Genomic DNA, 22,500 nt, shown 5'->3' with positions numbered 1-22,500 from the left:
CTCCCTAAACGTGTTGTCACAGGGTGGGTAGACACGGTAGTGAAAAGGCATCTGGCATTCTTCTTTCCATCAGTAAGGGTATCGAATACAGGGAAAAGGACTCTGAGCACTGGAGGTCAGGTGACGTTTTGGGCCTAGGTTAATTCCCGGAATGGCGGGACTGTCATATGTTGAAAGACATGGAGCGACTAGGCTTGTATACACTGGAATTTAAAAGGATGAGAGGAGATCTTATCGAAACGTATAAGATTATTAAGGGGTTGGACACGTTAGAGGCAGGAAACATGTTCCCAATGTTGGGGGAGTCCAGAACAAGGGGCCACAGTTTAAGAATAAGGGGTAGGCCATTTAGAACCAAGATGAGGAAAAACTTTTTCAGTCAGAGAGTTGTGAATCTGTGGAATTCTCTGCCTCAGAAGGCAGTGGAGGCCAATTCTCTGAATGCATTCAAGAGAGAGCTAGATAGAGCTCTTAAGGATAGCGGAGTCAGGGGGTACGGGGAGAAGGCAGGAACGGGGTACTGATTGAGAATGATCAGCCATGATCACATTGAATGGCGGTGCTGGCTCGAAGGGTCGAATGGCCTCCTCCTGCACCTATTGTCTATTGTCTATTGTCTTCAGTCTGAACTCTCCGTGTTCTCCAGAGATGCAGCCTGATCTGCTGAGTTACTCCAGCACTTTGTGTCCTTTTATGTTAACAGGGAACTGCAGTTCCTTGGTTCTACTAGTGAAAAGGGCATTTGGCACTCTTCCTTTAATTAGTAAGAGTATTGAGTACAGAAGTTGGAATGACATTCCACAGCTGTACAAGGCATTGGCCAGACCACGTGGGGCGAACTGTGTGCAGGTCTGGGTGGGAAGGTTTCCATTAAGCTGGAAAGGGTGCAGGAAAGTTTCACCAGCATGAGTTGTAAGGAGAGGCTGGATCGGCGGGGATTTTTTACACTGGAACATAGGAGGCTGAGGGGTGAACTTACAAAGACATATAAAATCATGGGGGGCATAGATAAGGTGGATGATCATAGTCTTTTCCCAGGGTTGATTAGTCCTGAACGAGAGGGAATGTAAAAGATGAGAGATGGCGGCCTGAGGAATAATTTCTTCATGCAATGGGTGGTGGCTACGGGGAATGAAGTGCCAGGAGACGTGGTAGAGGCAGCAATTAAAAGACATTTGGACAAGTTTGTGAATGGGAAAGGCTTAGAGAGATTTGGGCCAAATGCAGGCAAATGGGCCTCGGTCATTTATAAAAGCTGGTGGGCATGGACAAGATGGGCCGAAGGACCTAATCCGTGATGTATTATCATGTGTCTCGATGAGGGACATACTCTTAAAGTTCGAGTAGCGATTCACACATAAGTCAGGTACATTGGACGCTGGGAAACTTCAGAAGGGGTAAAAGGCGACAGGGATAGACTTTTGAATAAGTGACTAGAAGGATGTGGAGCTACGGTGATAAAGAGCTCCAAGGATGTTCCCAGTGTCTGACTAGATAGTTGATTTGATGAAACTATTTATGTATTTCTGTTCTGTCCACCATTGTCATTCTGAACCTATCTGTCCCAGACCAGAAATCATTGAGGAACTGAAGAACCTGCTTCTCCTGATGTTGGATAAAAACCCTGACACGAGAATTACAATTCCTCAGATAAAGGTAGGACGTAACAGTACAATTATAACAATTATAGGTTTAAAACATTCTGGACTGTGTCCTTTGGTACCAAATGTTTAGACGCTACTCATTCAATTACATTACAGTGTCAGTGAGATGCAGGGTAAAAAATCAAAAGTACCATTTAGACGATATGTAGGAAGCACAGAAAGAGAAGAAGGGCGGTGGCGCAGCGGTAGAGTTGCTGCCTTATACCGAATGCAGCGCCGGAGACCCGGGTTCAATCCCGACTACGGGTGCTGTCTGTACAGAGTTTGTACGTTCTCCCCGTGACCTGAGTGCGTTTTCTCCGAGATCTTCGGTTTCCTCCCACACACCAAAGATGTACACGTTTGTTGGTTAATTGGCTTGGTAAATGTAAAAAAAAATTGTCCCTAGTGTGTGTAGGATAGTGTTAATGTGCGGGGAGCGCTGGTCGGCGAGGACCCGGTGGGTCGCAGTGCCTGTTTCTGCGCTGTATCTCTAAACTAAACTAAACTAAACCAAGAAATGGAGGTGATGCATCACTGTTATTAAACGATGATATTGTAAAGGATCTTGGGACTGTGTGCAATTAGAATCAGTTGGATGGAATTAATAAGAAGCGGAGAACAGAAAAGTTTGGTTGGAGAAGTTTGTGGGCTGCTGAATAATGGCTTTGATGCAGGGAACAGTATAATCAGAGGTACATATGATGAGGATTTTCATCATTGTACAGATTGGCTCAGTGTCAACAATTCAGAAAATGAATTCTAAGGTGGCACGGTGGCGCAGCGGTAGAGTTGCTGCCTTACAATGCCAGAGACCCGGGCTCCATTCTCATATCATATCATATCATATCATATATATACAGCCGGAAACAGGCCTTTTCGGCCCACCAAGTCCGTGCCGCCCAGCGATCCCCGTACATTAACACTATCCTACACCCACTAGGGACAATTTTTTTTTATAACATTTTTACCCAGCCAATTAACCTACATACCTGTACGTCTTTGGAGTGTGGGAGGAAACCGAAGATCTCGGAGAAAACCCACGCAGGTCACGGGGAGAACGTACAAACTCCTTACAGTGCAGCACCCGTAGTCAGGATCGAACCTGAGTCTCCGGCGCTGCATTCGCTGTAAAGCAGCAACTCTACCGCTGCGCTACCGTGCTGCCCTCATCTCAGTTTTAAATGGCCTCCCCTTTATTCTAAGACTGTGGCCCCTGGTTCTGGACTCGCCCAACATTGGGAAATTTTTTCCTTCATCTAGCTTGTCCAGTCCTTTTATAATTTTATATGTTTCTATAAGATCCCCTCTCATCCTTCTAAACTCCAGTGAATACAAGCCTAGTCGTTTCAATCTTTCCTCATATGTCAGTCCTGCCATCCCAGGGTTCAATCTCATGAACCTTCGCTGCACTGCCTCAATTACAAGGATGTCCTTCCTCACTGTTGTAAAGGGAGCTGTAGGAAATGGCTGAACATATCTCCTCGAAGGGCCCGTGTTACCTGTGATGAGAGGGTGCGGACCAAGTGAGGCAAAGAAGGTTCAGGACAGCTCATGGCCATCCTACAGGGTCCTGGAAGGGAGCTGCCATGGCGGCGGCCATTGGGCATTTGCTAGATAGGAGCAAGCACGCATGCAGGAGGCCCTGAGTGTAGGTGCAGAGATGTATGGGGGTGGCAGTGAGGGAATAACATGAGGGAAGCCCTGGACAGAGGCACATGGGGCCCACAGAGAAACGTGAACCATCCCATGGGTTGTCTGACTCCGGATGAACTTGCTTTTGTCTTTGCCGGCTGTGACCTCCCCAAATGGATGGCCATTTGCGGCAGAGTTAAAAGCATTGTTGGGGTTTGATGATATTATTGTATCCTGAGCTGCATATTTAAAGGACAGCCCTGTTACCTGTGCTGAGAACACACTTTGGATGAATGTGCAGGTGCATGGGCAGTCCTTGCAGTTTCCATTACAAAAGCCCCATAATCATCAAACACAGCTCACTTACAACGGCCACCATTCTCATCGTGTTCAGGACCGTTGACACCAAAGGGCGGCACAGTGGAGCTGCTGCCTCGCTGTGCCAGGGACCCTGGCTCCATCCTGATCTGAGATGCCAGAAGCGTGGAGTTGCATGTCCTCCCTGTGACCATGCGGGTTCCTCCGGGTGCTCCGGTTTCATCCCACCTCAAAGGTTAATTGGCGGCTGTAAATTGCCCCAAGTGTGTCGAAGGGAGATCCTTTGAGAATATAAACCAACAGGGAAATGGAAAACACAAAACACATATGGGGCATTGTGTTATAGTGAACAATACTGCCACTAATAGTCCGTGATGCCCCTAGTTTGCTGGAATATGGGGGGAATGTTGGGAGAATAAAATGGGATTGGTGTGAGTGGGTGGCTGCCAGTCGCTGTTGACTGATGGGTTGAAGGTCCCTCTCTTTGACTCAGACTCCATGAAGTGGATTATTTATTCCTAGAAACGGCAAGGGTTTTGGAATAAGCAGCTGCTGGGATGTAAGACCATAAGACATAGGAGCAGAATTAGGCCATTCGGTCCTTCGAGTCTATTCCACCATTCGATCATGGTGATCTAGTTTTCCCTCTCATTACCATTCTCCTGCCTTCTTCCCATAACCTTTGATGCCTTTGCTAATCAAGAATCTATCAATCTCCGCTATAAAAATACCCAATGCCTTGGCCTCCACAGCTGTCTGGGGCAATTAGTTTCACAGATTCACCGCCCTCTGGCTAAAGAAATTTCTCTTCATTTCCATTCCAAAGGTACTTCCTTTTATTCTGAGGCTCTGTCCTCTGGTTCTAGACTCTCCCACTGCTGGAAATATCCTGTCCATGTCCGCTCTATCTAGGCCCTTCATTATTCGTAGTAATGCTGGTTTCTGTGCGCAGGACCATCCGTGGGTGACGAGGAATGGGACGGAGCCACTCCCACTGGAGGAGGAGCATTGCATTGAGGTGGAGGTCACTGAGGAGGAGGTGATGAACTCTGTCAAGTTGATCTCCAGCCTCTCCACTGTGGTAAGAAGCCCCTTTATCTTTCTTCTTCTTCTTCTGTCGTATGTCTTTTAGACCTGCAGCTCCGTTGAGGCGAGCCAGGACAACGTGTCATCGTCCAGGTCAATCAGACCTCGTTCACCATTCGGCGGCCGGTATTTGGGGCAACGGGTGACTGTGCTCCACTGTCTGTGTTGGGTCCCCACACTCGCAGAAGGCACTGTCCACGAGACCCCACCCCAGACGAGAAGCAGCCACGCTGGCCCTTTCTCGAATGGCACAGACTAGTGATCTCCACCTTCTCCATCAGATCGTCACAGAGACACCACGACATGTGCGCCTCAAGTCACAGCGCCCCTTTGCCATGCAAGCCCACGAGCTGCTCTGTACAACACCGGTTGACGAGATGGAGAGACCACTGGAAGTCAGCGGAACCATCTAGGCTACACCGCTACATCGGTGAACCCATGGACGTCCCTGGCCAGGACCTGCCCCGAAAGCAGTGGATAACCCCTTTATCTTTAATGTAAAAACAAAAAGATTCATGCAACCCACAAGACCATGCTTTGAATTTTTTCCAATCCTTTCAGTTACATTTATGATCAAATGTCCATTTATTTAAGGTTTAGCACATTCTGTTTTGGGGGAGAGAGACCTTTGAGAATGTAAGCCGAAAGGGAATGGAAAATATGTAGGACGCCACATTGCAGTGAGCATTACGACCACTAGTGGCCGATGTGGGATATCCTCTGCCATCCCATCCCAGCAGGGCTGGATGGCTGCAGAGAACAGGACACATTCTGTTGTCGGCTGGGCCTGTGGCATCTCCCCACTCTGACCTGAGTCACCCTTCCATCGCCAACAACAGGAGCATTGGTTGTGGCCCTGCCCTACGGTTGTGTGCCAGGTTTTGCTCAGGTTGGTGGTTGGTGGGATGAGGTTCCAGGTGCGTGACAATAGGAATCATGAGTCATTACTGGCCGCAGCGCTGGGTTATGAAGAGTTCTGGCTCCGGAAGCTGATTACTTAAGAAAACATGATGGGGTTCTTCATGCCAAGTTTAATGTAGACCAGCAACTGAACTCACCTCCCTAATTTGTAGATCCTGGTGAAGTCCATGCTCAGGAAGCGATCCTTTGGAAACCCTTTTGAGTTCCAGAAGAGGAAAGAGGGAAGGTCCATGTCGGCGCCCGGGAACCTCCTCATGTGAGTGTTTTGGACTTGATCTGCTCTGCATAAGCAGTGGTCTGGAGTAGATCGCAAACCCTTTTGCTTCCACTGCCATCTCAGACACTATTGTTACTATTGTCATGTGCGCTGAGATATAATGAAAGACTTTGTTTTGCATGCCATCCAGGTAGAAATATCCATAAATTAGTAAAACAGCAAGTGTAATGGGGAAGGAAGCCAGTGCAGAATGTAATAGAAACATAGAAACATAGAAAATAGGTGCAGGAGTAGGCCATTCGGCCCTTCGAGCCTGCACCGCCATTCAATATGATCATGGCTGATCATTCAGCTCAGTAGCCTGTACCTGCCTTCTCTCCATACCCCCTGATCCCTTTAGCAAAAAGGGCCAAATCTAACTCCCTCTTAAATATAGCCAATGAACTGGCCTCAACTACCTTCTGTGGCAGAGAATTCCACAGACTCACCACTCTCTGTGTGAAGAAATGTTTTCTCATCTCGGTCCTAAAAGACTTCCCCCTTATCCTTAAGCTGTGACCCCTGGTTCTGGACTCCCCCAACATCGAGAACAATCTTCCCGCATCTAGCCTCTCCAACCCCTTAAGAATTTTATATGTTTCTATAAGATCCCCCCTCAGTCTTCTAAATTCCAGCGAGTACAAGCCTAGTCTATCCAGTCTTTCCTCATATGTAAGTCCCGCCATCCCAGGGATCAATCTGGTGAACCTTCTCTGTACTCCCTCTAAGGCAAGAACGTCTTTCCTCAGGTTAGGAGACCAAAACTGCACACAATACTCCAGGTGCGGTCTCACCAAGGCCCTGTACAACTGCAGCAGAACCTCCCTGCTCCTAAACTCAAATCCTCTTGCTATGAATGCCAACATACCATTCGCTTTCTTCACTGCCTGCTGCACCTGCATGCTTGCTTTCAATGACTGGTGCACCATGACACCCAGGTCACGTTGCATCCCCCCTTCTCCCAATCGGTCACCATTCAGGTAATACTCTGCTTTCCTGTTCTTGCCGCCAAAGTGGATAACCTCACATTTATCCACATTATATTGCATCTGCCATGCATTTGCCCACTCGCCTAATCTATCCAAGTCACTCTGCAGCCTCCTAGCATCCTCCTCGCAGCTAACACTGCCACCCAGCTTCGTGTCATCCGCAAACTTAGAGATGTTGCATTCATTTTCCCTCGTCCAAATGTTACAGCTACAGAGAAAATTATGATTTAAGAACATGTAAGGTCCACAACAAGGTAGATTAAGGGATCTGGACTAGAATCCATAGTTTCACAGTGTTATGTTCAAAACGTCTGATAGCAATGGGGAGGAAGCTGTCCTTAAATCTGGCCGTACAAACTTTCAAGCTTCTGTATCTTTTTCCCGACGAGGGGATAAATAAGACAGATGGACCTGGGTGAAAATGGTCCTTGGTTATGTGGGCCGTGAGGTGTACATTGAGTCAATGGAGGAGAGACTGGTTTGTGTGATGGACTGGGTCTGTGTCCACAACTCTGCAATCTCTTGCGGTCTTGGGCAGAGCAGTTGCCAAATAAAGCTGTGATGCACCTGGATAGAAAAACGAAAAGGCCAGAAGAACTCAGCAAATCCTTTGTGGAGGGAACGGACAGATGACATTTCAGATCAGGATCCTTCTTCGGACTGAAGAAAGGTCCTGATCCGAAATGTCATCCTTCCATTCCCCCCATGGATTCTGCCGGACCCGCTGAGTTCCACTTGCCTTTTGTGTTATGTTCAAAATTCCAGCATTGGAAGTTTCATATGTGGCCCATGGTGCTTCTATATAAATTGGTAAGAACACTGGAGACATGCCAAACATCCTCGGTCTTCCTTGGAAGTAGAAGAGTTGTTGGTGTGCTTTCCTAAGATGGCCTAGACCAAATGAAGGATGTGTGTAAAGGTCAGTAGGCATTGACAGCAATAAGTGACACATTCTTCTGACTCGCTGATCTTGCTTTGTGCCGGTGAATGATTTGTTTCCACAGTTGTGCATTGGTTGGTTTCGCAGGAAAGGAAACAGGCTGATCGGTCCCTTAAGCTTCCTCAGTTAGATCACAGCAGTTTTGAACATCCGCTCCATTTAATCACCTTACATCCACAACGCCAGTAGTCAAGAGTGTTTAATTGTGCAGCCTACAATGGTATAAACATTGAATTCTCCAGTTTTAGGTAACCTCTAACAACCCATCCCTGCCCTTCCATTTCTCCCCCACACCACCCCCTTTCTCCCCCCCCTCCTCTTGCCTGTGCCCCACCTAGACTTGCACCCATTTCTTCTTCCCCCTCCACCTACATTCATTCCTCTGGCTTCACAATTCACAACTCTTCAATCCTTTTTGATCACCTATGGGCTTTGTCCAACCATCTGCCCATCACGAGCCCCCCTCGCCTGTATACACCTATTGCCTGCCCCTCTTTTTTTCTAGCTTTCTCCCTTTCCCCCCATCCCATCCCCAGTCAGTCCGAAGAAAGGTCCCGACCCTGAAATGTGACACCTATCCATGTTCTCCAGGGATGCTGCCTGAGCCGTTGAGTTACTCCAGCACTTTGTGTCAACTTTTTTTTCCCAAGTTGAACAGAAGAAGTGTAGTCAAAAAATGTCATTACAACCCCAGTTAGGAAGAAATGTTTCAAGCACTGTGTTCTTGGTCCAGCTGGCTCACAAAGGTGGAAGCAGGAAGTACGGGAGTGGTTTGAAGAACAAATAAATATTTGATTGAAATTGGCGACAAGATCAAAAATATTCGTGTAGAGCAAAGGATCTCTGCCAGAAATTAAGACTATTTACATTAAAACTCCCTTGGTTGTCTGGTGGGTAATGTCAAATTAGCTAGCTAGCATATTCTAGACTCAAATATATTTTCAAAGGAGGAAATGAACCAAGCACTCATGCTTTTTACTGAGTTGCTCAGTGTGGCTGAGTAAAACACTGGCAAGGTGTGATTTACACAACCGTGGCCATCATTTGTCCTTGGCTCTGAGGGATTGGGAAACAAGAGCACTGTGAAGAGCCGGCAGGATCTCTTCATCCCCACGCACATGAGGACCTGCTCTGGGGAGGCAACTGGATTATCGCTGACTTGACAAGGTTGACTGCACGGCTTGTTAGTCCTTTCACCCGGCTGACGTAACGCGCACTGAAACAGGAGACCGGCCACCTGGTTCATCGGCGGTTCTGGCAGATGAGAGCAAAGCCAGCCCTCATGACGCACTTGGTAACAGTGCTGCCAGATGGTTCTGAGTCCTTCTACTGGGAAGGGCCTGCATCCAGTCTCTGGTTGCTGCTGAGGTAATGGGTCTCAGCCAGGGAGACTGTGGTGTTTCGCCATTGATCCCATCATTGATATTGGGAAGATCTGTCAAGAGTTGTTCTGCCACCCTCTTTGGGAGATTTTATCCCAATGCCTTCAGGAAAGGCTCCGCTGTAATCTGCTCAATGCCACCTTCTTCCCTCTAAACTCTTATGCCTGTCTGGTGATCTAGACGGCCTTCTACCCTCTCACCCTCTCTCACTCTCTCTCTCATGCTTTCTCACTCGCCTCCCTCCCTCCCTCCCTCCCTCCCTCCCTCCCTCCCTCCCTCCCTCCCTCCCTCCCTCCCTCCCTCCCTCCCTCCCTCCTCAACTAACACTCCAGCAACCTCCAATTCCCATTAACATTTAAAAATTGTGAGACATCCTAATTCCTTCCTTCGTTGCTGTCATGGTGACCCACATTGCTTGGCAAGGTGGCCTGGTTTCCCACAATTAAAACACAGACCCTCCGGGTTCTGTTCCTGTTCTTATGCCGGTCCCTCATTTCCCTACAGTATTGGTGACACTTTGACTTTGTGTTGGTTTAATGTCTCTTTCTCTCAGGCTCTCATTATTCACCTCTACACCCATGCCTCCTCTGGATTTGCCCTCTGGATCACACACTATCCCAACCACCTCCTTCCTGAATAGTCAGATTAGTCTGAAAGATTAGTTTCTCAAACACCTCCTAAGATTATTCTCAGTCAGCTGGTCCTGTTGTACGGATTCATGAGCTGCACTGTAGTCCATCCACAGCCTAGTCAAGTGAGTTCCCCTTGTCCCTGCGGGCACTTTGTAGGACTGCCAGTGGATTCCCAGTTCCCTACCCCCATGAGTTCTTTCTTTAACTTACCAAATGTACTTACTTTACAAGTTGGGCTGGGACTTAACTTTTCCTTAACATTCAGTCTCAAGCATGACAAAAATGACCTCTTTTACTCCTCCTGAGTTTGATTTTTGCAACTCTTAAATGATTAAACGTTTGGACATTGGTCGGCTCCAGTTGTGCGACCCACGTTCTATCTGCTAATTAGGCCGCGGAGATGTCCACACCACGGGTGGCACTTCAACTTGCACGATTACGTGAATATCATCATTGGAAGGTCTGTGAGTCTCTTTCAACTCTTTTTATCCCAATTTATCCCAAAATGCCGATTGCCATTGTTCCTCTTTAAGGTAGGCAGTTTATTTATAACCAACTGTTGCTCTCAGGCTGTCAAAGGTCCCTGATGCTCCACGTAGCCTGTCCCTTCGTCTTCTTCACTATCGACCTGGTCGGGGCTACAGGGACTGCGCCTGGTTTCTTTAGGTCCTTCTTTAGAAGGATGAGAGGAGATCTTATCGAAACGTATAAGATTATTAAGGGGTTGGACACGTTAGAGGCAGGAAACATGTTCCCAATGTTGGGGGAGTCCAGAACAAGGGGCCACAGTTTAAGAATAAGGGGTAGGCCATTTAGAACTGAGATGAGGAAAAACTTTTTCAGTCAGAGAGTTGTGAATCTGTGGAATTCTCTGCCTCAGAAGGCAGTGGAGGCCAATTCTCTGAATGCATTTAAGAGAGAGCTAGATAGAGCTCTTAAGGATAGCGGAGTCAGGGGCTATGGGGAAAAGGCAGGAACGGGGTACTGATTGAGAATGATCAGCCATGATCACATTGAATGGCGGTGCTGGCTCGAAGGGCCGAATGGCCTCCTCCTGCACCTATTGTCTATTGTCTATTGTCAGGGAATGGAGGTGAATGATAATTGTCATTATGTTTGTACCTCGAGGCTTCCTCCGCTAAACTTCCCCAGTCAGAGTCAGCTCCATCCACAGGCCGGGCAGTTGGTGGCTCGGCCACCTGTTCCATCCACAGGCCGGGCAGTAGGTGGCTCGGCCACCTGCTCCATCCACAGGCCGGGCAGTAGGTGGCTCGGCCACCTGCTCCATCCACAGGCAGGGCAGTAGGTGGCTCGGCCACCCGTTCCCTCGTTTGGTTGCTTACGATGCTCGGCCTGTGCAGCCTTACTGCTGCTGTTCTTTACCTTGTCTTGTTGGTACTTCACCGTGGCTACGAGCACTCCATTTTCATGCTTATCTTTCCGCTGTCCCTTCCACCAATCCTTTTCCTCAGCATCGTATCCGTTCTTTATCGTCTTTTTAATTTTTTTTTTTTATTATTGGCTATTGCAAACAATTGTTTGCACGATAGACCGTTGAGTCTGTATTGGAGTTCTACACTTTTCTTATCGGTAGCCATTATCAGTATGTCGTGTGTCCTACCGATATGCTGCATTATTTTAACACATTCTGCTGCCATTGCATCTTATTTCTTTGCATCAGAACCCTGATATTTAACGTCTCCACGCAATACCCAGACATCTACCTTTTGCTCGTCAGAATGCTGACATTTAACTTCTCCACAACAGAACTCTGATATCCAACCTCCCCGCGTCAGCACCCTGCCATCTTACCTCTCCCACTGCTCTTGCTGAGCAAAGTCACTGCGTGATCTTTTCCCCCCAGTTCTTTTTTCCTGTACTACAACTCATGGTCGCCTGAAAACAATATGGGATCTACTTTGGGGTGCCAACTATCTCACTCCCAAGTAAAGGACAAGGTGATGTCACCGCCCCGTGCCCCATGTGACCTCACCCTGCCAGCAGCCACGTGGTCCCACTCCACCAATGGTGGCCGCCCGGGCCGGGAGGCTGGTTGCTACGCAACCTCCGTCAGGCGGCGCCAGGGCCTCCTACACTGTCCGGACCTACAGCGTCCGGACCTACAGCGTCCAGATCTACAGTATCCGGGCCTACAGCGTCTGGGCCTACAGTGCCCCCCCAGGCCTAATATGGGACAAGGGCGATCACATATGGGACAAACCAATTTAGCCCAAAATACGGGATGTCCTGGCTAATACAGGACAGTTGGCAACCTGAGATCTACTCTGACTATGGGATAGTAAAATTGATCCCATCACCTGATTAGGTGCCACATTGTTGATGGTTGTCCTGTGCAGTACCCCTGCTCACAGCGCCAATAGTTGGAGGGAATTGTGTGTTTGACTTGTACCCCTGAATCTGGCTTTCATGTGGAGCCCACTCTCTTATTTAAGGCTCAGATTGGGACAGCATACAATGAGAATCTCAGGCACCAGCGGCAAGTTTCTCAAATAAGTCAGCATATTAGACAATAGGTGCAGGAGTAGGCCATATTACACCTTGTTACAATACACAGGCCGGCACGGTGGCGCAGCGGTAGAGTTGCTGCCATGCAGCGCAGGAGACCCTGGTTCGATCCTGACTACGGGTGCTGTCTGCACAGAGTCTGTACGTTCTCCCCGTGACCTGCGTGAATTTTCTCCGAGATCTTATCCCACACTCTAAAGACGTACAGGTTTGTAGGTTAATTGACTTGGTATTAATGTAAATTGTCCCTGGTGGTTGTAGGAGAGTGTTGATCCACGATAATGGGGATCACTGGTCGGCGCGGACCCGGTGGGTCAAAGGGCCTGTTTCCTCGCTATATCTCTAAACTAAACTAAATGGAGAAATATTTCGAGTGAGGGCTCAAAATACTCCACTGACTCAAAAACACCCACTAATTTTAAATATTTTTGCTACATTGGTTATGTGTGGATTTTGCATTTTCACAATGATTCATCAGTAAAGGTAATTTCTTTGTAGTTTTCACACCGTGTTTATGCCTGAGGGAGTTGCCTCCATCTTCCTGACAGCCAGCCAGCCAGCCAGCAAGTGGGTGCTATACATTATACTCATCTTTTTTCTGTCATGACTCATTTTGTGAGCAATTACTTTGCACTTGTCTACATACTAACCACTGTATGTTTATGTTGGCTCCAGGAGGCTCTGCTTGCAATCTAAACAACTCCTTAAACTAATTGCTGCCTCTTATAATGTGACCTTTAAGTTACATTAATTAAGTTGGCCCAATAAACCACCATGCTTTCCCAGTGTGTGGGACCGTGTTCCAAACCTGCCCAATTTTCTTAGAATCTCCAGTGGTTTCTCTTTCTGGTGAGTTGCTCAACATGAGTTCTGACATCAGACTCTGCTCTCTAAACTAGGGAGCTAACTAGTGGAAGAAGTTTATTTCTCCACTGATATCTCAAAATTCACCCTTTAGCCATTCAAATGCTGAGGTGAGCACCAAGATTTGGCACAATCTCTATTTGCATTTAACCTCGTAGTGGAAGTTGCATTCTGGCAAATCCTACTGGGTGCCATTAACCAGAACCCTTGGTTGAACAGCCATATAAATACCTTGGCTGCAATGAGCAGATCAAATGCTGGGTACTCTGTGGTGAGTGACTGACCTCCTGACACACAAAGTGTACGGGGTACAAGTCAGGAGTGCGATGGAATACTCTCCACCTGCCTGGTTGAGGGAGCATTGACATTTTTCATGAACGTCAATACCATCCAGACATATTTCCCAACTGATTGTCATCCCATTGACCACCCTAAGGATTCCATCCTCACCTGTCCACCATTGCAACCGCCGCAAGATGTACGGTCGAGGCTATCCCGACAAAACCCAACCTGGACCTGCAATCCTCACCGCCAAGGTAGACAAGGGCTGCTTGTACAGGAGACCACACCACAGGTAGATTCTCCACTGAGTCGCACATCATCCTGACTTGGAAAAATACGATCGCTCCTTTATCCTCGCTTGAGTGTAAAGCCTGGAACTCCCTCTCCAGCTGCAGTGTGCTAGGCAGACTGCAGCAGTCCAAGGAGGTGGCTCACTCCTGCCTTCTCCAGGGCAATGAAGGAAGGGCAATCAATGCCATCAACACCAGAGCTTTACAGAGGAATAGGTCAGTGGTCGTGAGGGCACCTCTTCACTCGTGTGGTAGTTCTCCATTGAGACCAGCTGTGCATCCTGCGCACTAAGCTCACCCTGTCAACTGCACGAAGCTCAGGTAGAGGCAGCGATTGTTTGATGTCTCTACAGAGCAATGTTTAATGGGCGCATCCCACATCAAAGGTCATGGTTATGACAATTTACACAAATTAATGCAACAGCAAAGCTTTATCTCAGTAGCTGAGGTTCTGGTTAGTTTATAAGCCTGGAGGATGTCTTTTATCTTCTTTCTGAGGAATAAACCATCATCCTTAATAACATGCAGTAAATTATGCTGAACAAGTTCCCAATAACTTCCATATATTTTTCAACGATAATTTCCTTATCTTTTCTCAATTTTCTTTTCATTTTGCTGCCAGGGACAAGAGTTTATTTCAGTATTCCTCAAAAAGGCTCCCTTCATTAAGGTAACTTAACTGTGTCTATAACATCTGTGTGCGAAGATATGTAGTCTGCATGCACGTGTGAGTTTGTGTGCATGCGTGTGGGCTGTGTGAATGTCAGCGTGTGTAAGGTCCTGCCTATACATGTGTGCATTAGTGTATGTACATGTATGCTCATATGTGTACACGGATTTGTATGGTATGGTATGGATTTGTATGGTATGGTATGGATTTGTATGGTATGGTATGGATTTGTATGGTATGGTATGGATTTGTATGGCAAGTGTATGGTATGCATGCACATGAATATGTGTAAGATGTGTAGTGTGTGTATGTGGTGGGGCAGTTTGTACACGTGAGAAAGATTGAGAGTTTGTGTGCATGCCTGCATTTATAAGATTTGGACTTTGGCATACCAGGGCACAATTCACAGATAAAGCAAGGCTTGGAGACACGGTTAACTGTGAGCGAGCTGGTAACAGACTGCAAGGGAATATTAACTGGGAGAATCAGTGGCAGATGCAGCATAATACTGTGAAACGTGAAGTGTTTATACTTGGCCGGAAGAATGAGAAGGGCCAATATAAACTCAAGACCACAATTGTAAACTGTGTGATCTGGAGCATATGTGCAGAGTTTGCAGAAAGTGGCGGGGAAGGCTGAGAAAGTGGTTGAATCCTTCAGGATCCTGGGACTTATAAATATAGGGATGGTGTAAACGAGCAAGGAAGTCACGATGAAGCATTACAAAACAATGCTTGGCATTGTTTTAGGTGAAGTAATGAGTCCATTCTGGGTGCCATGTAGAACATAGAACAGTACAGCACAGGGTGAGGCCCTTCTCCCTGCTGTGTCTGTGCCGAACATGAGGCCAGGTTAAGCTAACCCCTTCTGCCTGCATGTGATCCAAATGCCGCTCTCATGTCTGTTTACCAGATACCCAGCATTCACTGAGTAACAAAACTTGAGCCGCAATTTCCCCCCTCTCACTTCTAAAGCTATGCCCCCTCGTCTTTGACATTTCTATCCTGGGGAAACATTTCTGTCTGCCTATCCTATCTATGACCCTCAATTTTTTTATATACTTCTATTGGGCCTCCTCCCAACCTGTGACGCTCCTGAGAAAAGCTTCCAATCTGAGCAACCGCTCTAGTTATGTCACAGTTTTGCACCTGTTAGGGCAAGCAATCCGCTCTCTCCTGAAGGGTAAAAAAAATGATAAAGAGAGAAAGAGGTTTGGGGGTGGAATTGTGGTGCTTGGGACCTTGAGAGTTGAAAGCATGGCCTCGAATGCCTGGAGCAAATAAGTAGCAAGAGTCACGAATCCAAAACTATAGATGGACGCAAAAAGCTGGAGTAACTCAGTGGGACAGGCAGCATCTCTGGAGAGAAGGAATGGGTGACATTTGGAGTCAACACCCTTCTTCAGACTCAAAGGGGGAGAGAGAGAGAGAGTGTAAGAAAATAACTGCAGATGCTGGTACAAATCGAAGGTATTTATTCACAAAATGCTGGAGTAACTCAGCAGGTCAGGCAGCATCTCAGGAGAGAAGGAATGGGCGACGTTTCGGGTCGAGACCCTTCTTTAGACTGATGTCAGGGGGGCGGGACAAAGGAAGGATAGAGGTGGAGACAGGAAGACAGTGGGAGATCTGGGAAGGGGGAGGGGAAGAGAGGGACAGAGGAACTATCTAAAGAGAGAGGAAGCGCTGCCTTCTTCTCTGAGCTTGTCGCGGTAGAAAATTTCTCCAAAACTCCCCAAAGATGTGATTCCTGCAAAACTATAGGATTGGTGTGAAGCTGAAGGACTTTACAAAGGTCAAAATTCTTTGCCCTACAGGGAGTCAGTGCGGACCAGCTAGCATGTAAAAAAACATTCAGTTGGAAGGGATAGGATGTCTTTTCATTGTTTGCTGGTTGATTCTTAACCAGCCCGATCTGACATCGATCTCTTCAGAGTATGATACACACTAATGGATCAGTGTAGAGTTCTGCTGCTCAGCAACCGTGTTCCAGAGGAGAAAACCAGCACGGAATTAGCTGAAGTAACAAAGCGGGCATTGGGAAAGGGGAGGATGGTAATTATGGGGCATCCTGATTACCGTAATTAAACAGGGGCTGATTAAACCAAGTGAGCATTGGACTGCCGTGACACCATCTGCTGGTGGAGAGGCCGGGAGAAACAAGGCTTTATTTAATTGGGAAATTGAGAGCTATGAAAACAGTAGTCATAACATTGAAATTAGATGTGACATATTGAATACAAGGTTACTGACTACAGATAATGGATCTCACAAAAGGCAATCTTGGAACTGTGGGTATCAACGTGGAGCGTTCAAACTGAGGAAATGTTGTAGGGACAAAATCCAAATGTAAATTAAATGCTTTTAATACTTTGTGTTGGAACTCAGACGATGCTGCTGTATGGGAGGGGCCAACATTTAAAGTGGCCTTCCTCGAAAGGCATGAACTCCAACTGTTCCTTCTCCCAACAATGGAAGAAACGCTGTTCTGCTGCCAGTGGGATTTCCATCAGTAGCTCTTGCCATGCAAACTCTTTCCTCCCTCTCCCAGGGGGGGGGGGGGGGGGGGGGGAGTGAAGGGCCAGTGAGGGGGGCAGAGGAAGACCTGGATTTAGGATGTGGATAGGATGTTTCCACTAGAGGGAGACTCTAGGACCAGAGGCCACAGCCTCAGAATTAAAGGACGTACCTTTAGAAAAAAGATGAGAAGGAATCACAGTGAGATTGTTACACCAAAGGTACTGGAAGAGAGAAGGTGGATGACGGTGAGAAAGGGAAGGAAACATGGAGTGCAAAGGTCCCCGGGTGTTGTACCTCTTGAGAACAGGTTCACCCACTTGGAAGCTGTCGGGGAAGAAGACGTTGCCACACTGAGCGGCAGACTGGTTTGCCAAAAGCAAAGAGGCCGACGTCAGGCAACGCCGTGGTAGTAGGAGACTCCATTGTGAGAGGTACGGACAGGGGTTTCTGCGGCAACAGACGGGATTCGAGGATGGTTTGCTGCCTCCCTGGTGCCAGGATCCAGGATGTCACGGACAAAGTGCAGGAAATCCTCAAGGGCGAAGGTGAACAGCTGGAAGTGGTAGAGCATGTTGGTACAAACGATGTCGGAAAGAAGGGGATGAATATTCTGCAGCGTGACTTTAGAGAGTTTGGAAAAATGCTGAAAAGCACGACCTCCAGGGTGGTTATCTCCGGTTTGCTTCCAGTTCCTCGTGCTGGCGAGAGCATGAACAGGGAGATACAGGACCTGAATGTGTAGCTGAGGAAATGGTGCAGGGCGCAGGGATTTAGATTCTTAGACCACTGGGATCTGTTTTGGGGTAAGGGGGAATTGTACAAAAGGGATAGATTGCACCTTAACAGGTGGGGGACCAGCATTCTGGCAGGCAGGTTTGCCACTGCTACACAGGTGGTTTAAAACTAAATAACGGGGGGGGGGGGGGGGTCAAATGGGATAGTCAAGGATGGAGTTAAATGGAAAGAGAGTAAAGGGACAGTTAATGACCCCAGGAAAGAAAGCTCACAAAGGGATAGGAGAGAATGGCCAAGTGTAAGAGGGATCGATGTGAAGGGTGAGATGAGTAAGGAATTAAAAGTATTGTATATGAATGCGCGAAGTATAAGAAGTAAAGTAGATGAGCTTGAGGCTCAGTTAGAGGTTGGTAGATATGATATTGTGGGGATTACAGAGACGTGGCTGCAGGAGGATCGGGCCTGGGAACTTAATATTCAGGGTTATACACCCTATAGAAAGGACAGGCAGGTGGGCAGAGGTGGTGGGGTAGCTGCTGGTGAGGGATGAAATTCAGTCCCTTGCGAGGGAAGACACAGGGACTGACGAGGTAGAGTCACTGTGGATTGAGTTGAGGAATTGTGCAGGCAAGGAGACACTAATTGGTGTTATCGACAGACCCCCAAATAGTAGCCCGGATGTAGGGTGTAAGGTGCAGCAAGAGTTAAAACTGGCATGTAAGACAGGTGATGCCACTGTGGTGATGGGCGATTTCAATATGCAGGTAGACTGGGAAAATCAGGTAGACCGAGAGGGGATCTTATAGAAACATATAAAATTATAAAAGGACTGGACAAGCTAGATGCAGGAAAAATTTTCCCAATGTTGGGCGAGTCCAGAACCAGGGGCCACAGTCTTAGAATAAAGGGGAGGCCATTTAAAACTGAGGTGCGAAGGAACTTTTTCACCCGGAGAGTTGTGAATTTGTGGAATTCTCTGCCACAGAGGGCAGTGGAAGCCAAATCGCGGGATGGATTTAAGAGAGAGTTAGATAGAGCTCTAGGGGCTAGTGGAATCAAGGGATATGGGGAGAATGCAGGCACGGGGTATTGATTGGGGACGATCAGCCATGATCACAATGAATGGCGGTGCTGGCTCGAAGGGCCGAATGGCCTCCTCCTGCACCTATTTTCTATGTTTCTATGTCTATGTTTCTATGAATTTCTTTAGTCAGAGGGCGGTGAATCTGTGGAATTCATTGGCACAGAAGGCTGTGGAGGCCATCAAAATATATTTTTGTGGGTATAGATTGATTCTTGATTAGTAAGGGTGTTAGGGGTTATGGAGAGAAGGCAGGAGAATGGGGTTGAGAGGGAAAGATAGATCAGTCATGATTGAATGGTAGAGTAGACTTGATGGGCGGAATAGCCTAATTCTGTTCCTACAACTTATGAATGTGCATTTATGAAGCATTGAGGGGAGAGTGGGGAAAGAGTTTGGGGGGCAGTAAGTGGAAAGTGAGAGGATAATGATGGAGCAGTGAGGGGTGGGGGAGGTGACAGCAAGAGGAGCCACACTTGTCTCGGACTAAACTTATGATCTGGTTACGTACGTGTGTGTTTCTCATGAGTGCCCCCCTGTAGATGGTTTGGATTCCTATTCTGCTCTTACCTGCAAAGAGCTTGTACCTTGCTGACCGAGGTGCTGTGATCGTGCACTCTGGTGCTGGCCTGGCGGAGGTCAGGCCCAACAATACCTGAGCTGAACACAGACCACCCCGATGTACAAGGGCCTTATTGCTGCAGGAGGGTGTGGACGATGCGGAGTTGGCTATTCACCCAGTGCGGATTCCTCACTGGGTTTGGTGGCGAGACCTCTCCTGAGTGCATTCTGAGGGGCCGGGCCAGGCACACCTTACTCCTTGGCCTGGATGTGCCCGTCACTCGAGGCCCCACCCAGCGGACACAGTGCAGTGCGGCTAAAAGGGCGGCACGGTGGCGCAGCGGCAGAGTTGCTGCCTCAAAGCGCCAGGGACCCAGGTTCGATCCTGACCACGGGTGCTGTCCATACGGTGATTGTACGTTCTCCCCGTGACCTGCGTGGGTTTTCTCCGGGTGCTCCGGTTTCCTCCCACACTCCAAAGACGTGCAGGTTTGTAGGTTAATTGGAATTGTAAATTGTCCCTAGTGTGTGCAGTGTTAGTGTGCGGGGATCGCCGGTCGGCGTGGACTTGGTGGGCCAAAGGGCCTGCTTCCCCTCTGTATCTCTAAACTAAACCAAACTTAGGAAAAAGGAAAACCTGGATTTCCCTGTGGATACTGGAGAAGGTGGATGACGGGTGTCTTGAGAGTTTGGGAAGGGGAATGGGGTACGGTGTGCTGTACAGCTCCAGCTGAATCCGACACCCACTGAGAACTGCTGGGTAAATATTTCAGAGGCAAAGGAAGGGGCAAAATATAATTTGAAAATTTGTTTATTTAAACTTATTTAACTCTGCCTTTTATGTGTTATGTTTTTTGTCAAGTTTAGTTTTCCAATACAGGTCCATCACCAATTTTCCAGCAACTGGTTTTCCGGCCATCCTTTAATCCAGACAAAATCCCCCCCCCCCCCCCCCCCCCCTTCCCCAGAAACCCCCCCAAGAAAGTGGCGCCTAGGCCGGGTGAGGTGGCCCATCACGACCTCATAGGGACTTCCACGGCTGTTGTTCGGTGGGATGAATTTGCCGCCTGTGGCTGGGGCCCTGGATTTCTGGCCCGGCCGGCTCCCACAGCCGGCTTTGTGGGCCGGTATCTTAGCCCCCCGGGGCCCTGACCTCTGTTGGTCTGGCAAAATGGATAATCCAGAAAGGCTCTGGAATGCAAGGGTGCTGGAAAATCAGTGGTGGGCCTGTACTATCAGTGATCGGGGAAGGCTGACCCTCGCCCCGGTTTTGCTGACTGCCAGAGGAATAAAGATGTTTCTGGCTCGGCTTTTCCTCACCTCGGCCGCTGAGGCCCTTCCATAGATGTCCCGCTGAACGCTGGGATGGACAGTGTGTGGCTCTCTGCCGCTGGGACTGCAGGGCCCTAGGCTTTGCTCAGCTTTTCTTCCTCATCCTGTGGCACCAGAGAAAGGCTGACTCTGTCTCCGCATAAAGGCAATTATTCCCTGGCTGCCCGCTGCCCCGCGGTGGCTTAATGCCCATTCCCGGAGCTGGGGAGAGGGGGGCCGGGGAGGTGGAGGCCTGCTCTGATCACCCTGGCCGGTTTGTACCCCGAGGGTGGTCTCCACAGCGACCGGCTCCTCCCGTTAGCGCGGCCCCTGGCCCCGATCCCTGGCCTCAGGGGAGAGGCCCCCTCTGCTGACTCATCCCGTCTGTTCCCTGTTGCAGGAAGCAGGCGAGCGGGGACGGAGGCAAGGACAGCGAGCTGCCGGACGTGTGTGAGGATGAAGCCATCTCCTGAGCCGCCCCGAGCCCGTGCATGCTGCCTTCGGCCCGTCGCACACTCCTGTCACACCCGTCTTCGCTCCTCATCCCACGCGGCCTTGAATGGACTAGAGGTTGTGTCGGCCGGCAGGTGTGCGCACAGCGGGTGGGCGGGGCAGGCGACTTCTGACCCCCGCCCCCCCACCCGAGCGGCCTCGCTGGACGAGGGGACGGCCCGCGGGTGGCGGGCTGGAGGAGGTCAGGCCGTCCAGCGCAGGTCCAGTCCTAGCCCCTTCCTCCTCCCCCTCTACTGACTGCTTGGACCCCCAGCGCCAGACCTCCTCACCTGCAGAGACCCCCAAGGAGGGGATGAGCCCGTTTCCTCAGAGCAGCTGCAGTCTCAAGAAGGATCCAGACCCGAAGCGTCATCTGTCAACTTCCTCCACAGAGGCTGCCTGACTCGCTGGGTTCCTCCAGCACTTTGTACTTTGCTCAAGATTCTAGCACCTGCGGTTCCTAGTGCCTCCACCAACTTCAGGAGCTGGCTGACTGATAATGGATTGGGAGGGTTGGCAGTGGAGGTGGTGGGGCTTACAGTGGGGCTGGGAAGCTGAGGTCAGGCAGCCGGGTACTCGTGGATACCAGACTGTTATTGCACTTCAGTGAGCAGAACTCTGCATAGAGCAGTGGGTGACGTTCTGTATCAACAGACCCGGCACCTGTGCGATTTTGCCTCCATTTTATTGATATGCATTTGCTTCATTTTTATTGATATGCATTTTATCAAATGGTTCAGCCGATGAATGGAATGGATAAGTGGGCAACCTAACTGACTTGGATGATTTACAGCCTGGTTTGATTCTTGCTGATGGGTTCAGGTTACTGCCCCAGTCGTGGGTCGAAGGGGAAGATAAATCTGGGGCAGTAACCTGAGCACAGGACTAGGCCCGACGGCTCACAAAGTCTGTGCCGAATACGATGCCAGGATAAACTCATCTCCTCCGCCTGCACATGAACCAAGTCCCTCCGTTCCCTGCAGATACATCCTTCTATCCAAAAGTCTCTTGACCACCACCCTTGGCAGTGCGTTCCAGGCAACCACCACTCTCTGTGGAAGAAAACCCCCAAAAAACTTTCCCCGCACATCCATTAAACTTTGCCCCTCCCACCTTAAAGCTACGGCCTCTAGTATTGGACATTTCCAACCTGGGAGGAAGAACTGACTGCCTACCAGGTCCAGCTTTCCATAATTGTACCTGCTCCTCTGAGTCGAGGATGACCCATCCAGTCCCGGTCTGGAAGCTGTGAGGAGAGGCCTTGCAGCCCTGGAACCAGCCTGTGTGTGTCCTCGCCAAGTAGACAGGCAGGAGGCGCGACCATAGCACCTCGTCTCACGGGGCCAAACCCGTATCCAGCCACCTGC

The 22,500-nt window shown here is 48.9% G+C and overlaps 1 protein-coding gene across 1 annotated transcript in view; it reads left to right on the top strand.

The window, feature by feature from the left end:
• LOC144590119 (calcium/calmodulin-dependent protein kinase kinase 1-like) overlaps window positions 1-22,500 on the top strand; it is a 31,389-nt gene that overhangs the window by 6,364 nt on the left and 2,525 nt on the right. The window contains exons 3-7 of the mRNA XM_078394976.1: window positions 1,569-1,656; window positions 4,549-4,677; window positions 5,756-5,859; window positions 14,387-14,434; window positions 21,042-22,500. The exon at window positions 21,042-22,500 is cut by the window's right edge and continues 2,525 nt beyond it. Coding sequence (XP_078251102.1) covers window positions 1,569-1,656; window positions 4,549-4,677; window positions 5,756-5,859; window positions 14,387-14,434; window positions 21,042-21,114 — 442 coding nt within the window. The 3' untranslated portion in view covers window positions 21,115-22,500. The remainder of the gene's footprint in view (window positions 1-1,568; window positions 1,657-4,548; window positions 4,678-5,755; window positions 5,860-14,386; window positions 14,435-21,041) is intronic.

Source organism: Rhinoraja longicauda, unplaced genomic scaffold (genome assembly GCF_053455715.1).
Source record: "Rhinoraja longicauda isolate Sanriku21f unplaced genomic scaffold, sRhiLon1.1 Scf000143, whole genome shotgun sequence".
NCBI classification, from domain to species: domain Eukaryota; kingdom Metazoa; phylum Chordata; class Chondrichthyes; order Rajiformes; family Arhynchobatidae; genus Rhinoraja; species Rhinoraja longicauda.
This window is presented reverse-complemented; position numbering and strand designations above follow the sequence as displayed.